The 18,304-nt window shown below is 33.0% G+C and overlaps 4 protein-coding genes and 1 non-coding gene across 7 annotated transcripts; 3 read left to right on the top strand and 2 right to left on the bottom strand.

Annotated features, from left to right (window-relative positions):
• Window positions 1–1,416: 1,416 nt before the first annotated feature.
• LOC9318518 (heavy metal-associated isoprenylated plant protein 32) lies at window positions 1,417–3,637 on the top strand. Its single transcript, XM_021032957.1, has 4 exons — window positions 1,417–1,748; window positions 1,844–1,951; window positions 2,035–2,110; window positions 2,227–3,637. Exons 2-4 carry the CDS (start codon window positions 1,922–1,924, stop codon window positions 3,456–3,458), a joined length of 1,338 nt encoding a protein of 445 aa, XP_020888616.1. The 5' UTR covers window positions 1,417–1,748; window positions 1,844–1,921; the 3' UTR covers window positions 3,459–3,637.
• A 5,392-nt stretch (window positions 3,638–9,029) lies between these two features.
• Window positions 9,030–11,270, bottom strand: LOC9318517 (transcription factor MUTE). Its single transcript, XM_002882404.2, has 3 exons — window positions 10,581–11,270; window positions 9,672–10,094; window positions 9,030–9,342 (listed from the first exon to the last, which is right to left on the bottom strand). Exons 1-3 carry the CDS (start codon window positions 10,674–10,676, stop codon window positions 9,253–9,255), a joined length of 609 nt encoding a protein of 202 aa, XP_002882450.1. The 5' UTR covers window positions 10,677–11,270; the 3' UTR covers window positions 9,030–9,252.
• A 1,198-nt stretch (window positions 11,271–12,468) lies between these two features.
• LOC9320626 (dual specificity protein phosphatase 1B) lies at window positions 12,469–13,990 on the bottom strand. Of its 3 annotated transcripts, none has more exons than XM_021033734.1 (5): window positions 13,857–13,990; window positions 13,642–13,777; window positions 13,451–13,571; window positions 13,061–13,206; window positions 12,469–12,700 (listed from the first exon to the last, which is right to left on the bottom strand). In XM_021033734.1, exons 1-5 carry the CDS (start codon window positions 13,944–13,946, stop codon window positions 12,585–12,587), a joined length of 609 nt encoding a protein of 202 aa, XP_020889393.1. In that variant the 5' UTR covers window positions 13,947–13,990; the 3' UTR covers window positions 12,469–12,584. The 3 variants fall into 3 exon arrangements, with proteins under 3 accessions (XP_020889393.1, XP_020889394.1, XP_020889395.1); XM_021033735.1 differs by having other exon boundaries at window positions 12,469–12,682; XM_021033736.1 differs by lacking the exon at window positions 12,469–12,700 and adding an exon at window positions 12,739–12,914.
• An 84-nt stretch (window positions 13,991–14,074) lies between these two features.
• On the top strand, window positions 14,075–14,145 carry TRNAG-GCC. The gene has a single exon. It is a non-coding gene; the product is annotated as a tRNA-Gly (tRNA).
• Window positions 14,146–14,374: 229 nt separating this feature from the next.
• LOC9320625 (probable aquaporin NIP7-1) lies at window positions 14,375–16,579 on the top strand. Its single transcript, XM_021030231.1, has 5 exons — window positions 14,375–14,758; window positions 15,005–15,229; window positions 15,579–15,776; window positions 15,906–15,967; window positions 16,131–16,579. Exons 1-5 carry the CDS (start codon window positions 14,618–14,620, stop codon window positions 16,330–16,332), a joined length of 828 nt encoding a protein of 275 aa, XP_020885890.1. The 5' UTR covers window positions 14,375–14,617; the 3' UTR covers window positions 16,333–16,579.
• Window positions 16,580–18,304: the final 1,725 nt, after the last annotated feature.

The raw sequence follows: 18,304 nt of genomic DNA, 5'->3' as shown, positions 1-18,304 counted from the left end.
GAAAAAAAGAGGTGAAGTTGAAGATGAAGAAGAAGAGGAAGAATCATTGTTCTGCCTTTTGCCTATTAAGCTATATAAGTTTAAAACATCAATTGGAGAAAAAGCTGCCAGAGGAAAAAAAATGTTTCCCACTGAGGTCCTTTTAAATTTTTTAAAAAACCCAACTTTTCTTTTGACAGAATGGTCAAACACTCAAACTTTTGAGTTAAGAAAAGTCTTAATTTGATCTGTTATTGTTGGTCGCAAGTTTAAACTGAACTAGATAATTACTGACAGTCAATTGGTTTTGAAATGAATAATCAAAACATTTTCTTACTTATATTATGCAGTAAAAGAAGAAAACATATTAAAATGATTACGCAGTAAAAGAATATAATTAGAAATTTAAAATGGTGGTATTGTGAAAGAACAGTTTTTATGGTGGATTTCGTAAAAAAAAAAGAAAAAAAAAATCTGGTGCTTGCTCAAGGACAAAACTTAACAAACCAATCAATTATGTCTATTTAGCTTAGTTAGCTGAAATTTCAATTTAGTAAAAGATCATTTAATTGACTAAAAATGAAATGATATCAACGGTGACGTCGAAGAGAATAATTACCTTTTAAAGGCCAAAACGTACAATAATGCACTTTCCGAAAATATGAAAATGAAAACGAATCCAAAGGGAAAAGATGGTAACACGACAAAAGCTTTGAGGAATTAATGTCATTTTGTGAAGAGGAAGAAGAAAGAAGATGAAGAAGAAGGAGAGCCATGTCATGTGCAGAGACACTCATGTGACCAACACCTATCGAATTAGGCAAAACCTCAACGACAAAAGTCAATTATTCATCTCACCATGCCACATTTTTTTTTTTAACCCATCAATTGCTTTTTCAATTATACAAATGTTTTTTTGGGAACTTTCTCAAATGTGTAAATTATGCTTCTTAAGATTCAATAATTTGACAATCGTCATGTCAAATCTGTGTTAGAAATCATAATCATCAATTTCTTTTAATAACTTAGATCTAGTGAAGAATGTGCTTAATTATAAAATTAGCCACGCTTGATTAAAATAAAGTGTCCTTCACCAAGAAAACCATTACATTCTTTTCTTCCAAAGAAACCCATTATTATATTTATAAGAAAATAAATTTGATTATGGCTTACTTTTAGACTTGTGTTTCATGTTTGTTTAAGGCTTTAACAGCAAGAAGCAATAATAGTAAATGCGTAGATGAATAACGAAAATCGTGAAAAGATTGCATAAAAATGCAATTGGAAAATAAATAATAATATAGGGGAAGAAACTTATAGAGAGATTTGACAGAAAAAAAAAAAAACTTATAGAGATCTGGCCGAAAACGTGATTATGTTCACTATATAAATTATGAAATATTCGAGAGGCCTTCATCATTAAAAAGATTCATAAAAATTAGCCCCACTCTCTTTTTTTTCCTATTTTTATAATGCTATTTTTTGGTTTAATTTTATTACAAAAAATGTTGTCTAAAGTCTAAAGTCTAGGCAAAAAATAAGATACTACTATTACTCACTCCTTTCTTCTAATAAATTGAAGCAGCGACTTTACTTCTCTCTCTCTCTTTCTCTCTGACTCTGAAAAAGATGAAGTGGAGAAGTTAATGTTCACCAACTTAATACTGCAAACTCTGAATCTTTCTTCCTTCTTCTTTGCCTTCTTTCAAGTGCTTCGTCTCGCATTCTCCTTCTTCCCTCTGTGGCTTTGTTCTTTTCAACTAAAAAAGGTATCTTCCTCAGTTACATATATGTATATGCAGTGATGTGTTCTCTTGTTTGTGTCTTTGAATGATAAAAATTTCTCTATTATGATGTTGTCCAGATTGAAGTTGGAAGTACCTGAGGAGCTGTCTCAGATCTGGTTCTAAAGCGAGAGAAAGAGACTTTGAGTTGAGGAAAAATGAGTAAAGAAGAGTTCATGAAGATCCAGGTTTCTTCACCTTTACTCTGATATTTTTTCTCAGTGTATGTCTTGTGTTGACTTCTTAATCTGAGAATTTTTTTAATTTGTAGACTTGTGTTCTTAAAGTGAACATACACTGTGATGGCTGTAAGCAGAAAGTCAAGAAAATCTTGCAGAAAATCGAAGGTAGAGGGAACAAAAAAAAAATCTGTTTTGACTTTTTTTAAGTCCCGAATCAAAGATTTTCAGTTGGTTGACTAAAACTCATTTTGTGTTTTGTCTGAAACCAAACCAAAACTCAGGTGTTTTCACGACCAAGATTGACTCAGAACAAGGGAAAGTGACTGTCTCTGGGAGCGTAGATCCTTCAGTTCTCATCAAGAAGCTCGCCAAATCTGGTAAACATGCTGAAATCTGGGGAGCTCCAAAGGGTAACAACAATCCAAATCAGTCCCAAATGGCCAATCAGTTTAAAGGAATGCAGATTGACAATGGAAAAGGCGCTGGCGGTGGCGGCGGCGGAAACAATAACAACAACAAGAAAGGCCAGAAAAGCGGAGGAGGCGGCGGTGGAGGTAACAGTAATGCGCCAAAGATGGGTCAGCAACTGAATCCCCAACATATGCAGCAGCTTCAGAAGATGAAAGGGTTTCAAGATCTGAAGCTTCCTCCTCAGTTAAAAGGCTCTGTTCCTGTCAACAAGAACCAAAACCAGAAAGGAGTGAAGTTTGATGTTCCTGAGGATGATGATGATGATGATTTTAGTGACGAATTCGATGATGAGTTTACTGATGATGATGACGACGAGTTTGATGATGAGTTTGATGATCTCCCTCTTCCGTCTAATAAGATGAAGCCCAACATGACGATGATGCCTAATGCTCAACAGATGATGATGAACGCTCAAAAGAACGCCAATCTTGGCGGTGGCCCTGCTAAAAACGGCGGTAAAGGCGCTCCCGCTGGTGGTGGCGGCGGTGGCAAAGGTGGTCCTGGTGGTGGTGGGAATCAAAACCAAGGTGGAGGCAAGAACACTGGTGGTGGACATCCACCAGATGGTAAAAACGGCGGTGGTCCAAACGCCGGAAAGAAGGGTAACGGCGGAGGTGGGCCCATGGCTGGAGGACTTCCGGGTGGTTTCCGACCCATGGGAGGCGGAGGACCACCGAACATGAGCATGCCTATGGGTATGGGTGGTCAAATGGGGAATATGCCGGCGGTACAGGGGTTACCAGCGACCGGTCCAGGCGGTGCACCACCGGGTTATTTCCAAGGGGCCGGGCCAGATCCGATGCAAATGCAGCAACAGCAATATTTAGCAGCGGTTATGAACCAGCAACGAGCTATGGGGAACGAGCGGTTCCAACCAATGATGTACGCACGGCCACCACCGGCAGTTAACTATATGCCGCCACATCCGCACCAATATCCGAATCCTCATCCGTACCCGTATCCATATCCTCCACCTTACGGGAATGATCAATACTCTCATGCCTTTAGCGACGAGAACACATCAAGCTGTGATATTATGTGAGATAGTTAAAAAATCTTAAATAAAACTTCAATAGTTTGTGTGTATTTGAATCCTAAGTTGGGTTTTTTTTTTTCTTCGATGGATCAAAATGCCAAGTTGTTTTAGGGTTTTTTCCTCACTTTGTGATAGCATCGGTAATTTAATAGAATAATATAAAATCTGAAAAGAGTGTAGTATTATTCTTGTTTCTCAGTACATGTGACTAATTATTATTTGCTGGTTGTCCTATTAATTAATTCTGTATATACGGAGTTGCTAGAACAAATCCGGTAGATACCTAATCAAATTGATTATGAATATTTGACACTTTTGGTATGATCTTATTAGCACATTTTCTTAGAGGATACGGAATCTTAATGGAAGTAAAGTTGTGTCCTACGGACCATTATATTAAGATAGATTTCTCCACTATATTTGGATCTTGCTTTTATTTCTTGTTGTTAGCTCAGAATTATACAGGAACCATTTTTTTTGTCGTCGAGTCAAGGAAAAATATTAGTATAAGCAAAAGTCAGCATGATTGGTTGCATTTAAATTCAAAAGTTAACAAAACATAAAAGTCTAAAAGTAAGAAAAATAACAAGTACTCCCTCCGTTTCAAAATATAGAACGTTTTGGAGAAACTTTTTTCTTTTAAAATATAAGTTGTTTTCAAGTTTTTATGCAAATTATATATTATTTTGATATTTTATGATTATTTTTATTATGCAGTCTCTTTTATGATTGGCTGAACTTTTAAAAAGTAGAACTTCTTAATCGGCGTGCTTTTAGCTAAAACGCCTTATATTTTAAAACGGAGAGAGTATTGAATATAACGACTTAGAGCATCTCCAACCCACCTCTATATTTGCCTCTAAACTCTATTTTAGAGGCAAATTTACTCCAACACATCTCTATTCTCACCTCTAAAATAGAGATCTCTATTTTTTTCTCTCTATATATAGAGGTGAGAATAGATAATCTCTATTTTTTCTTTTATAAATAGAGTTAAACTTTTTAGAGGAAAAAATAGAGGAATACATTGAAGTAAAAATAGAGAAAACTTACCTCTATTATAGAGATAGAGACAAAAATAGAGAAATACATTGGAGATGGTCTTATAACTAATTTGTAAAACAATAACAAGAATTTGGGTCATGATCATATAGTCTTCCTAGTACGTAAAAATTGGTCATCAATCTCTATCACCAATTCACGTCCGATGTATTCGTTGCTAGTCTCTATTGTATTGGTTATCAAATCACTATTGCAACCAAATCAATTGTTATCATGACTTTAATAATCCACAAAATAGTAAATCCATGCGTAATTACTATTACAAATGCCCATTTGATGTCAATTGATGATCTTTTTAGTCTAGTTAACCATTCATCAAACTTCTTTCCAAGACTTATAAAAAAAGATATCATCATGCATGGTCATTCATGATGATGAATTGATGATGATGGGGCCAAGTGAACAGTTGAAGGAATTAAAGAAGGCTATGAGGCAGAGCTAAAGTGAAGCGTCAGCAGAATTGTTGTTCAGAACTGCATATGTCTCATCTTCTATGCTTTTTTTCTGCGCTTACAAACTTACTAATGCAGATTTTAGATTCGCCTAGATTCTGCTTATTACGTAACAATTTCCTTTTTTTTTTTTAATTTATAAATACATATATTTTCTTGCTGCCAAAAAGTATATATATGAAAATACATACACGATGATAAACCATTGGTCTGACTCTGACGCAATATATTTTTATTATAATGAAATTGTGTATTATTAAGTTAGGAAAATATATATAAATACATTGAAATGGGAAATGAATTATATGATTAAATGTGAGTTCTGAACTTAGAAAACAATGATTTTTCTTTTCTTTCAAGTTACAAGGTTGTCGCCCAACAATTGAAATTTCTTTAAATGGGTTCCTTTTTTTGTTGCGTAGTAGTAATAGTGTTCATGGTTTCCTATATACAGTATTTCTGTATTTTGCATTTATTAGATCCCTGCAAATAAATTATTTGAGCTTAGAAAACAAAGAATTGAAAGAAGAGATGAAAAGTGAAGACAAGTATATAAGTGAAATGCGACAAAGTGTGCGAAGAGCTCGAGATCCGACATTTGTTCATCTCTTGTTTGGTTATAGCTCTAAGTCTATCCTTGGGTATACCTTGTTCCCAATCAAAGCCCTTTCCAGATATTTGACAAAATAACCCATCTTTTCACATTTTCCTCTTTTTAGGACCCATAGTTTTCCATAGTATCAAATCCTACATTTCTGGTGACACTTCCATTTTCAATTGTCCAATAATGTGTTGCAAACTCAAGAGTGTGAGTGAGTTGTTATCATCCTCATGTAAACTCTGAATCTCAACCAAACGTATATACCACAACATCTTTATATACATAATATATTGCAAATAAACTCTAAAGGCTCCCAATGATTTAGCACTGCAGTCAATATGGTATGTACAAGAATGCAATTATTACAAACAGTGCAACTCTTTTGATTCGTTTTAATAATAAAGCAAGCATACACTTTATTACAATAGCAAGTGCAATTGATGCTATACATATATATATATATATATATATGTTTCTTATAGTGGTGCAATTAGTACAGTCACTGCATTTGGTATGTATGCTACTTATGGTGGCTGTATATATTCCGTTTTGTTGTTGTACATATTCCCTCGCGTTGAGAAAGTTGCGAAAAAAAGATGCGTTTGAGACTATTTATCGCTTATTAATTTTTAAGGAATAATTTACCAAGCACCTCTTAACTTATTTGGCTTGACATTCACTTTGTTTGCTAATATTCCTTAATTATCCCCACACTGATAAATCCTTGTTTTGATAATAATTTTGGATGGTTTCTAAATTTGATGAACATTAGAATTATTTGGCTTCAATCAATTAATCCTAAAATGTTTATTCTTTTTCTTGAAAACTCGTTATTAATCAAAGATTAAAATCGATGAAAAGTAAACAATAATTGGTTCATGTGACGGATATGCTCAGAAAGAAAAAAATATGGTTCATGTGACGGGTAACATCATAAGCAAGCAAAGACCACTTTAACTATCAACAAAGGAACTGATGGTCTACTAAACACCCTGATAACAAATCAATAATTGAACCACACGCGTTCTTGCATGTTTAATTGATTTCCTCTAGCTACTTAATCCTGTTTAGTTAATTATTCCTAGAGAAAACTAATTAAGTAAAAATATTAATCACTTAAATCTTTACAATTAATGTATCTTTTCAAGTTCAAGGGTATATATACTACTTGTTTTGATTATTGTGCAAATTGGAATTGGACGCTGACACTAAAATCCAAGAACAAAATGTGTAAGTGTAACCAATCCATGAGTTCTCGTTCTACGTATTTATATCTTTAGTATATACCAAAATTTCATAAATACATCAGGAAGATTTAAATGGAGTGGGTGCTACTATTTTAGCAGTCTAGTGGTTGGATGATCTCGGTTTTTAAGAGTATCCACACTTTGATTGATTCGATGTTTTTTTTTTTCTCAACATGGCCCAGTGACCATATACCTCTCCACACTTTGATTAGATTATGGTGCCTATGACAAGTAGTGCAAAAAAATGTGGAACCAATGATACAAAACCTCAAGACATATCCAAGTTGTACTCACTGTGAATCTGAAATTAACATGGTACATCAGACTTTAAGAAAAATAAAAGTCTACCGAGTATACATACGAAATGGTATCAATAATCATTTTTTTATAAAAAAAAACTAGTCACTAACTTAAATCTTACATGCTCTCAGCCTCGTATTAATTGTTGTTTTAAGGAAAAATTAAAATATTTGTCTCGTATGATGTGCGGATTAAACAAAGATCGAGAGAGGAAGAATCAAATCAAAAGGACACGAATGTGGTCACGAGCATAGACTTAAAAATGGGATTAAACTTAAATAGAAAAAAGGATTTGGAAAGAAAGTGAGATTAATAATGAAAGGCAGTGAGATTTTTTTGGTGGGTCAATATGGATAATGGATTGATTGATGTATAATAATAATTTGAATTTGACAACTCAGAGTGTGTGCCACACATTTCGTGATACTGATCATTTACGCATACGCTTTTTACATATATATATAATGTAATGTCTATTTTAAAAAATTCATGAATATAAATCAATTATCAGACGCAAAACAATAATTAAAAATTTTCAAAAATAGAAAAAATCATTTTTCGTTAAGTAATACTGTAATATTCTTTTCGCTTCATAGTATAAATCATTTTGTACTTTTTAACTTTAGTTTACAAAAAACTGTTATAAAATTTAGCATTTTTATTCTTAATATTAACTAAATAAAGAAGTTTGGTTTAAACTTGTTTGAGAAATGAATTGTAAACAAGTAAATGTGGTAATAAGTTTTTTTTTAATGTATGTAAGATATCCTTGAAAAAACACAAATTTAATATAAAAAATGTCAAGTTGCTCAAAAAAAAAAAACATATGAAAACATGCGTGGTTCTGGTCGCACCACGTGACAAAATATTGGGTAACCTTTAACCAAGAAACAGGTGAGGCCTCAATTCACCAAATTTCCCCTTTGTATTAATATATATCTTCTTTTTTTCTACATGTATTATCATAAATAGTTTTACAAAAGAAAAAAATTACAAAATTATCTCCAAAAAGTCTACGTCCAGAATGTAGGTAAGAAAAAACGTCAAGGTTTATGGAGACATTTTATTTATTTATTAATGTATATATAAGCCTTGCAATCTTAAAATATGTTAAAGATTAAAAATAATTATAATTGCGGAAATTAGTTTTGATAGCGTAGAATCCTCGGTTATATCTTATATGCATAGTTACTTAACATCCTACAGAATCCATAACAAAGTCTAGTCTCGTAATATGTCTACAACATTGTAAGGTCCATAGTTTACAATCTCTGGTTTTAAAGTGAGAAATTCCAGATTCTTATTGTAAATTTTGAGTTCTTTAAGTTGGATCTGCTAAAGCTATATATAGAGACCATAGAGAAAAAAAAGAAAAAAAAAGTCTAGTCTCGTAATATGTCTACAACATTGTAAGGTCCATAGTTTACAATCTCTGGTTTTAAAGTGAGAAATTCCAGATTCTTATTGTAAATTTTGAGTTCTTTAAGTTGGATCTGCTAAAGCTATATATACTATATAGAGACCGAAACCCCCAAAGGTTACATATCGCTCATGAAATGTCTGAACTAAGAGAGTACTGCTTTTTTGTTCCAAAGCAAAAGTACGTAATTGAATAATTCAATCTGCTAGCTCGGATTGTGTATAATTAACAACAGTAAATATGTAATCTAAAATTTGATATGATCTTAGATTCACTTAGATATGAAACTTTATATATGTGTATATATATATATATATGTATATAATTATATATCGTGTAAATTTCTTGATCGATATATAATACAAGCTTAAAGCTCTACTACAGTCTACATATGTAGCGTTGATACACACGACTCCTAACACAATTTAATCATTATTAGGCTCCAAATAATCTAGTGTTACAATTTAGGTATGACTACACACACTTACATTGGGATGATTCAGAACTACTAGTTAATTAGAGCATAAAATGTTATGATTTATTATGGGCCGGGAAATTACAACTTTGATCAAGTTCGGATACAACAACATAGTAAGTAAAACATAAGTGATTTAAAAAAAAAAAACTGAGGAGTTTATTTCTAGCAAGGTATCAAGTCTAAATATGCTCATGTAACCCAAAAAACGATACACGCTGTAGTACATGTAGAATTTTGGTTTTAATTGGTAGAGACGATCATTTCTGACACAAAGCTTTTCTGAACTTCAAGAGTTAGCTCCTCCAAGCTTAAGTGACACTCCAATCCTATCTGCACATGTAAATTTAATTTCGAAGAATTCAAAACGTAAGACTCATATACATATTATAATTATCTGATCCATATATATACATTTGAGTTTATAACTGATACTGATCACTATTTTGGTGTAAAGAAACACTGTACAAATAAAGTTAATAATCTTAATTTGGTTAAGTAACGTAACTAAATCTAGCGCAAGACATCGCTTTAGCAATATATAATTGGCGTTTGATCAGTCGTTTAGGTGCCTTTTACTTTTATTTATTATAGTTCTATAACACCAAATTCAATCTAATGTCATGATATAATGAGTTTTATCGGTTGATGAATATATGTACCTTAACAACGAAAAAGTATAAGACAGTCTCCTCCATGCTACTAATATTGAGGTGAAGAACTTGAAAAGATAGCTTCTCTAAGACAGAGATGATCTTAACGAGCTGGCCCACGATTCGCCTAGAGACAACTCTCAATACAACGTTAGAACCAGAGATCTTGGCTTCTACGTTAGCATGAGGGGAATTACAGCATGCTCCTACTTCCTTGAAAGTACTTGTAGTCATCACATTTTCGATTCGACTAAACGGTACTCGGGTGGTGGCTGCGCCGCCTAAACTGGATGGCTCGATTGTTTGGTGATCATGAGGGAAAGAAGGTCGGTTTAGTGTCTTTCGACGTTTCTTAGACTCAAGAACTTGCACCAATTGCTGCAACTCTTTGATGAACTCGATCACTCCTCCGATGATCGAAGCTTGATCTCCCTAATACCGATCAATCATCAAAAACAAGACCATGTTTATTGAACAGATTAGTGCATGCGAATAATTTGCTTAAAGAAGTTAACAAAGAGAAATATATATTGTCTATTGATAACATTTCCATTCAAGGAAGACCGACAGTGAGAATATAGGATTAAATATGTATGGCAAAACATTTTCTCTTCTTCCAAAAATAGTAAGTTAGAATATCCAATATTAGAAAGATGATCATGCATGATCCAATAAGTATCTAAGATTTTTGGTTCCTGCAATTTGAGAAGGTTCAATTGTCTGTAAAAATAAATTATAATAAATCTCGAATCAACCCCTGCGAAATTACTTGAACAAGGAAAGCACCGATCATTACAAAAAACACACCAATCTCTTGTTAATTATACACCGATCATTAAATTAATTAGGATTGTGAAATGATCCGAAGTAGATATAATTATTGACCATGAAGGGATCGAATAGATAAATATGAAATACCCTTTTGATGTAGAAACAAGGAGTCAAAGAACGAAGGGATTTAAGATGCTCGTTCATCTGCCTTCTTCGATTCCTTTCAACAGCGATGTGAGACATGATGATACTTAATTGATCAAGATTCTCTTCTGGGGTACCTATTGATCTATCAACGAAGAAGATGATGTCTTTTTCACTTTGTTCGACACATTCTTCAAAACTATGTCGTATATATTTATACAGCCGCAACAACAAGGGATAATTAGGGTTTAGAGTTTTTTTCAAGGGTTCATAAATGCACTATGTCGCTGTCTCGTGACATTCTTTTGTCTCTTCTTGATTTTACTCTTTCTCTCTCTTATTACTATCTATATGTATTAGAACAACGTAGAGAAAGGTATGCATACACAAAGATACGTCACGTTTGTGAAGTTGGATACATTTACATTTACATTCACTGCGTGAGGTCTTTTATGAATTTTTTATTTATTTAGAGTGCATGCCTTTGCACCACCTTCTTTTACTTCTAGTTTAATTTCTACCCTAGTGCCACTTCTTTGTTCTTAATTACCGCGTGTCCTCACAAGAAAAAATGGAATTTTTTTGTTCTCTTTATAACAGATTATATATATACACTGATACACAAAGTAAAAAAAACATGGAATCGAACAATACATTCTTTTTAATTAAGATCACTGGTGGAAAGTTTGAGTTTGTGTTGAGATGTCTTTCGTGGGTGAATGAAAATACGTAAAACGGTTAAATTCTGACAAGTTAAGAGAATCTAGATGCAATAACGTGTGTGATCTCAAAAGCCAAAATTTTTAGCTTAACTTATGTTTTTTTGCCAACTTACTCTAAACAAACATATTAGGTATATTATATGATTGGAATCTACGAAATTTCGAAGTGATGAAATGATTATGTGATTTCGCAGGTTTCTAGGTAATATCGTTTTCATGGAATTATGTTTCAAATCTATCTATAATCTATCCTACGATTTTCAAAGATAAATGACAAGTAACAAAAACATTAACACATAGTTTTTAGTTGATTTACAACTTTTTTTTTTGCTTAATCACTATATCATGTAATTTATACCACAAATTTCTTATTCTTCATGATTCCATAATTCCTGTTGGTTTATGGATAACTTTTCGCACGAAATATAGGTTGTACAAGATTACATATATGTATTGATGTAACCTTTGGAGCAAGCAACCATAAAGTTCAGTTGTTCAAGCTTCTTCACAAGTCTCAGCTACCTAGACGGCTCATTTAAGATTCCTCCCAAGTAGTATTCTTAATTTGTATATATTTTTGATAAAAGAGGTACGTATTCGTAAATTTTTGGCTCTGTTTTGTAAAATTAACAGTATCTCAAGTCATATTACAAACTTCATTAATAAGTTTTTAACCTACAAAAAATTTGTTATAATTAACATTATCTCCCAAGTCCCAAAACTGTGAAGCAGCTGGAATGAAAATGTTGGTGACAAATGTTTGTTGCCGCTAATGTTAGGCTACAATACGTATAACACATGCAAGGTGCATGCCACATTTAATTAACCATCAGTTTTAGGAGTAAAGAAATCTAACTCCAACATCGATATTCAATTTGTTCATGGTCTATCACGTTATATACAATACTGATCGACAAGGCAACAAAAAAAAGAAAACTCACTCTTGATCAAATATATCGGTTTGCTCATAGAGAATTGATTGTATAATGAATGAATTCTTTTGACAAATTAAAACAAACCAACCTAAGGTACTACACTTACCTTTTGAAATTCTGTTTTTTTTTTTCTTTTTTTTTTTTTTTCAATTTCGTTCATAAGACTTAAACAGTGTTTGGGTTTGGGTTTGGAATTGGTTTGGTTAAATTCATTGATCTTCTAGAAAATATTCATTGTAGTAACAGAGGAAATGTAAATTCTGCGTTTTCATTTATTTCAATTGGCTAATGGACATGGCAAAGTGCTCACCATCAATAGTTCACAAGAAAAAATCCTTCACAGCACGAAATCAAGAAGTTTTTTGGTCATCATGGGGCTCATGAGACTTGTTCGGAATTTCTTGAGAGTTCATCATGACACTATCTTGAATCTTCTTATCAGCTGAAACTGAATCCTCACCATGTAACAGAAAATGTATATATTTTGTATTAATAAGAGTTGAATTATAAGGAAAATCTAAGTCTCCTTGCAAACAGATACAGACAATTCAGCCTCTAGATCAGCGTTCATGAATGAAAAATTGACATGACAAATATCATATGATATGATGAAGCTATGTTTACCAACATGACATGTTTTGAACTGATCTAAAATCCTATCTTTTTTGTTCGTTTCGCAACTTCAGAAATAGCGTGTCACATTGAGGGATAACAGACAAAGAAGAGTCTAGGAATCAGTCAGCAAAGTTTCAAAAGGTTTACAGGCAAAAGGAAAGATAAAGACTCTCTGTATACACACAATAGGGAAAGAAACAATCATGCATACCTTGTAAGGATTTTTCAAATTGCTGGAGCTGGGAAATGAAACCGGAATTAGGAAATGCCTGATGTCTTCGGCTCCTTACGAGTTCCATAGCTTTAGAGAATCCCAATCCATGCTTTTTCATCAGAAAAGCCACCACTATAGTCACACTTGAAACCAATCAAATTGTATAAGTATATATATATATATATATATATATATATATAACAAAACGACACAACAACCAAACTACAGGTTCAAGAAAAACTCTTAATTTGTCCACACAATATGTAATATGTAACCAAATCTGAGTCTGTAGATTCCTATGGTTACTTAGCAAATGATATGAGATTGATGACTCCTAAACACTAAATATAATAATAAGTGAATGTATGAGAGATTAAGAATGAAAACCTCCTAGACATTCCCATGAAGCAATGAACCAAAACACCACCACCAGATTGAATAGCTTGGTCGATGAAGCTAAAACACTCATCGAAATATACTGTCAAATCGGTCTCGTCTCTATCAACAACTACATACGAAGAAAAATCTACTCGTTAGAGAATCTCTCTACTCGAAAACAGTCTAAGACTGAAGAAAACCTTCGATGACTTTATAAACAAAATCATCAGGATAAGGAGGAGCCAGGGCCACAGCTACGGTTAAGATATGAGTGATGTTGGAGCTTTTGAGCAAATCCTTGTTAGTCGCTTCAGCTACTGATCCTATGAACAATCCCTGACAAACAAATCGATTTTCGGAATCTTAGAATCGAAATTCCAAGTGTGAAATTAGATAGAGAAACAAAAACAAAAACCTGTTGGATCTCGCTGAGATCTTTGCCTCCTTTGAGTAGCTTCTGGGAATTAGCTTCTCCGACTCCGAAGATATCAACCACTTTCTCCATCTCTCTGCTTTTTTTCAAAATTCCACTTGTTCAAGACGAATACTCTGAATGCGGAAGTCGGAAGATATAATTAACCCTAGATTCGTAATCTTAATATATAACTAAGAAACTATGATATATATCAAAAAGCACCAGTGGTCTAGTGGTAGAATAGTACCCTGCCACGGTACAGACCCGGGTTCGATTCCCGGCTGGTGCATCAATTTTATCTTTTTTTTTTTTAAACTAACTTTTCTTGTTAATGTTGAAGTAAAATTTTAACTTTAGTTTGGTTCGTTTTATTAACATTAGAAATTATGTTTTTTTAGGGTGAAAAGGTTTAAGAGAGTCAATCTGACAATCTTTACACATGAAATGAACTTAATTTTTTTAAAAATAGATGACTTAGAAATCACCAAATTAAATTGAGAAATATTGGTAGGAAGGAAGTGAAAATTGAACACAAGAAAAGTGTTGAGCACCCTCTTCTCCTTTCAAACTGATTTACCAAAGGAAACTAGCACTCTTCTTCTTCTCTTTTTTTGTGAATCCTCTTTCCATCTTCTTTGCGTTTTTCTCTCTATCTCTCTTTTTAATTTTGCTCCATTAGGTCATTCATAAAGCCGATCAAGCCTCCTTGATTGTGACTGTCCTAGCTTCTTGATCACTATATCTTGAGGGATATTAAGAAGATGAATGGTGAGGCACGGTCAAGAGTAGTTGACCAAGAAGCTGGCTCAACTCCGTCTACTTTGAGAGATGAAGATCATCCTTCGAGACAAAGGCTTTTCGGATGTCTCCCTTATGATATAGATCTCAATCCCATACGCATTGTAAGCTTCGTATATATATATTATCCACACACAAAATGATTTACAAAAATTTTCGGAGAATGTTTTTATGTTAAATCACATATATGTACCAAAATATTATTAGATCACACCTATTGAACCAAAAGGTCTCACATTTCACAATCATTGAGTAAAGACTGGCTATGTCAATTATTACAACTTATAATTTTCTTAGAAAATATTAAAATCTTAGTATAGAAATGCTAATATCTCCGGACTAATGTGTAGGTAATGGCGGAATTTGTGGGGACATTCATTCTAATGTTCAGTGTGTGCGGGGTCATAAGCAGTACTCAATTATCCGGTGGCCATGTCGGATTGCTAGAATACGCCGCAACCGCTGGATTATCGGTGGTGGTTGTAGTTTACTCCATCGGACACATCTCCGGCGCCCATCTTAACCCTTCGATCACCATCGCTTTCGCTGTCTTTGGCGGATTCCCGTGGTCTCAGGTACAATGCCTCCATCTCCACCCAACCAACTAAGATTTGTAGCTGAATTATTTGCCTTTGCGTTTAGATGGTATATAACAATGTGGTTTTCATTTATCAACGAAGATGCAAATGAGAGGAGAAAATTTTTCTTTTTTTTTTGTTTTTGGACGTTTACAAATTATCTTATTTTTAAAAAAAAAAAATCATTTGCAAATATAAACGTTAAAATTTGGAATTACAAAATTGTTTAATGAAACTTTTTACATGCAAACGCAAGAAGCATTCGAATACTATCGCCTTAACTACGGTTATATAAGCTTTCATAGACAAAACTCATGTTATGCTTGCTCTTGAATGTTGTTTTCAGGTTCCGTTATATATAACAGCGCAAACGTTGGGGGCAACGGCGGCAACATTAGTTGGGGTGTCAGTCTACGGAGTAAACGCTGACATTATGGCAACAAAACCTGCGTTAAGCTGCGTTTCTGCATTTTTCGTTGAACTCATAGCTACGAGCATCGTCGTGTTTCTCGCCTCCGCGTTGCATTGTGGTCCTCATCAAAATGTAAGTGACCAGATCGATCTTCTTAACTCTTATTATAAAAAAGTTATCTTCAAAAAAAGTAACACCATATATAAATAGTTGGGTAACACATTTCTTATGAAATTTACATTCTTGTGTTATTTTGTACAGTTGGGTAATTTGACGGGATTCGTGATTGGAACAGTCATTTCCCTCGGAGTGCTTATTACCGGGTACTTTACTTGAAATTCCACTATTGTAAACTTTGTCTAAATAGATAACATAAGTTTTTATTTGAAACAATCAACGCTATTATCGATCACCCTAAATATATAGAAAATAGATATTTCATAGGATCGAATAATGCTAACGTTTCTGGAATATGGTATGGGTCAGACCGATTTCAGGAGGATCGATGAACCCAGCTCGATCACTAGGACCAGCGGTGGTGGCATGGGATTTTGAGGACTTATGGATTTACATGACGGCTCCGGTGATCGGAGCTATCATCGGGGTTTTGACATACAGATCAATTAGCCTCAAAACCAGGCCTTGCCTTTCTCCACTTTCCCCTTCCGTTTCTTCACTTTTACGCTAAATCACCTTAAAAACCTATTATCTAATTCTACAAATAAACACTTTTTACTCTACGGTGAATGTAGCCCGCTGGGCCTCGATAGAGATTAGAGACTAGTAATAAAATTCTACGTTGCATATATGATATATTTTATAAATTTATATGTTCTGTGAAATATTTACTTAATTATACATATCTTTGGTAATTGTTTAATTTGTTTGACGTTATTACAATACGAAATTTATTAAAATAGGACTTTATTTACTCATATGGCTGTGTACTCTTTTTCTTATTCCAGAATATACATATTTGAGGCTGTTTGTTCTGTTCAGTAATTGCCAGATAAATCAAATTCTAACCAAGAACATTTTTTTTTTTAAAGCTAACCAAGAACATTCATTGCTTTTTGTAATATAGATAGATAATTAAGAGATTCTAATAAGCATACAAATGCAGATTCTAAGCAAAGGGTTAAAAAAGGAAAACATTCACGTTTTGCTTTGGATTTTCTCAAACTAAATTGAAAAAGGAAATAACACAGAGAAGAAAAAAAAGGAAATAACACAGAAGAATAAAAAAAGGAAATAACAGAGAAGAATTTTTTAAAAAAGGAAACTTTGAAACCCCAAAACACATAAGAAAATGAGTTTATAAATAGTCTCTTGCGCCTCACATCTTCTCTTTGTCTAATTGTTTTAGTTTCAAAATCACAAACCACGGAGAAAAAAAACAGAGAGGAAGAAACACGAGTTATAGAGTGTTGATGCGCGATTTCTCTAAAATTTCGATTCTCTTATTCTATTTCTGCTTTCTTTACCTCTATTCTCTACAATTTCATCTTTGATTTCTTCGAAGTTCGAATTCCGTGGATTTTCCCTCATCTCTGGCTCCAACTTATTAGACGCTTGGTTTGTTTTTCGCCAACAAGATCGGTGATGGAAGATGATGGTGACTCTTCTTCTTCCACCACGATGAATCCTTCGCTTACAGGAATCAACGACGCAGAGAGAAGACTCTGAGAAGGATTCTTCGTTTCCCAGTGAAAAGGTATCAGAAAGCCCAATAATAAAGTGTTTCCAGCCCATAAGAACTCGGAAGCCCATGAACAAAGGACTACCCACAGGTCAATTTCTATCCATTTAATGTTCTCTTTTTATAATTAGAAAATTAATAGAGCTTTAAAATTTTTAAGCGTTAGGTTTTGATTTTTTTTTCCTTTTTTCGATTTTTTTTTAAAAAAGCTTGGATAATAAATTTACAAAATAACGTGAAAACTAACCGGATTTTGGATCCTGTCATTTGACCTAGTCATTGATCGTTAGCCGATTCCACAAATCCAACTTGTTTTTTGCATCATTTTGTAGATCTAATATACAAGTTTTTGATTTGTTTTAAAAAAAATTTCAATTTCAATTTTTTTTCTTTTTTATGGTTTTAAAGTTTTTAAAATTTTAATTGTTTGTTTTTAAAAAAGTCTTTTTAAAGAAAGCTTGGATAATAGATTTGCAAAATAATTTGAAAACTAACCGGATTTTGGATCCTGTCATTTGACCTAGTCATTGATCGTTAGCCGATTCCACAAATCCAACTTGTTTTTGCATCGTTTTGTAGATCTAATATACAAGTTTTTAAAAAGGTTTTTGATTTTTCTTTTTTTTTTTCTTTTTTATGGTTTTAAAGTTTTTAAAATTTTTATTATTTATTTTTAAAAAGGTTTTAAAGATTTTTTTTTCAAAAAAAACTTGGATAATAGATTTGCAAAATAATGTGAAAACTAACCGGATTTTGGATCTTGTCATTTGACCTAGTCATTGATCGTTAGCCGATTCCACAAGTCCAACTTGTTTTCGCATCGTTTGTAGATCTAATATACAAGTTTTTAATTTATTTTTAAAAAGGTTTTTAATTTTGATTTTTTTCTTTTTTACGGTTTTTAAAGTTCTTAAAATTTAACTATTTGTTTCTAATAAGGTTTTAAAGATTTTTTTAAAAA

The sequence above is a fragment of the Arabidopsis lyrata genome (assembly GCF_000004255.2).
Source record: "Arabidopsis lyrata subsp. lyrata unplaced genomic scaffold ARALYscaffold_3, whole genome shotgun sequence".
In the NCBI taxonomy this organism is placed as follows: domain Eukaryota; kingdom Viridiplantae; phylum Streptophyta; class Magnoliopsida; order Brassicales; family Brassicaceae; genus Arabidopsis; species Arabidopsis lyrata.
Note: the sequence above shows the minus strand (reverse complement) of the source record. Positions and strands in the feature narration are given on the sequence as shown.

Coding starts and splice junctions, on each gene's coding strand:
- LOC9320625 (XM_021030231.1), top strand. CDS start 14,618: ATGAATGGTGAGGCACGGTCAAGAGTAGTTGACCAAGAAGCTGGCTCA. Junction 14,759..15,004: donor ATCTCAATCCCATACGCATT/GTAAGCTTCGTA, acceptor ACTAATGTGTAG/GTAATGGCGGAATTTGTGGG. Junction 15,777..15,905: donor ATTGTGGTCCTCATCAAAAT/GTAAGTGACCAG, acceptor TATTTTGTACAG/TTGGGTAATTTGACGGGATT.
- LOC9318517 (XM_002882404.2), bottom strand. CDS start 10,676: ATGTCTCACATCGCTGTTGAAAGGAATCGAAGAAGGCAGATGAACGAG. Junction 10,095..10,580: donor CTTGTTTCTACATCAAAAGG/GTATTTCATATT, acceptor GATCGGTATTAG/GGAGATCAAGCTTCGATCAT. Junction 9,343..9,671: donor TATACTTTTTCGTTGTTAAG/GTACATATATTC, acceptor TTACATGTGCAG/ATAGGATTGGAGTGTCACTT.
- LOC9320626 (XM_021033734.1), bottom strand. CDS start 13,946: ATGGAGAAAGTGGTTGATATCTTCGGAGTCGGAGAAGCTAATTCCCAG. Junction 13,207..13,450: donor TTCATGGGAATGTCTAGGAG/GTTTTCATTCTT, acceptor ATTGGTTTCAAG/TGTGACTATAGTGGTGGCTT. Junction 12,701..13,060: donor ATTTGAAAAATCCTTACAAG/GTATGCATGATT, acceptor TACATTTTCTGT/TACATGGTGAGGATTCAGTT.
- LOC9318518 (XM_021032957.1), top strand. CDS start 1,922: ATGAGTAAAGAAGAGTTCATGAAGATCCAG. Junction 1,952..2,034: donor AAGAGTTCATGAAGATCCAG/GTTTCTTCACCT, acceptor TTTAATTTGTAG/ACTTGTGTTCTTAAAGTGAA. Junction 2,111..2,226: donor AATCTTGCAGAAAATCGAAG/GTAGAGGGAACA, acceptor ACCAAAACTCAG/GTGTTTTCACGACCAAGATT.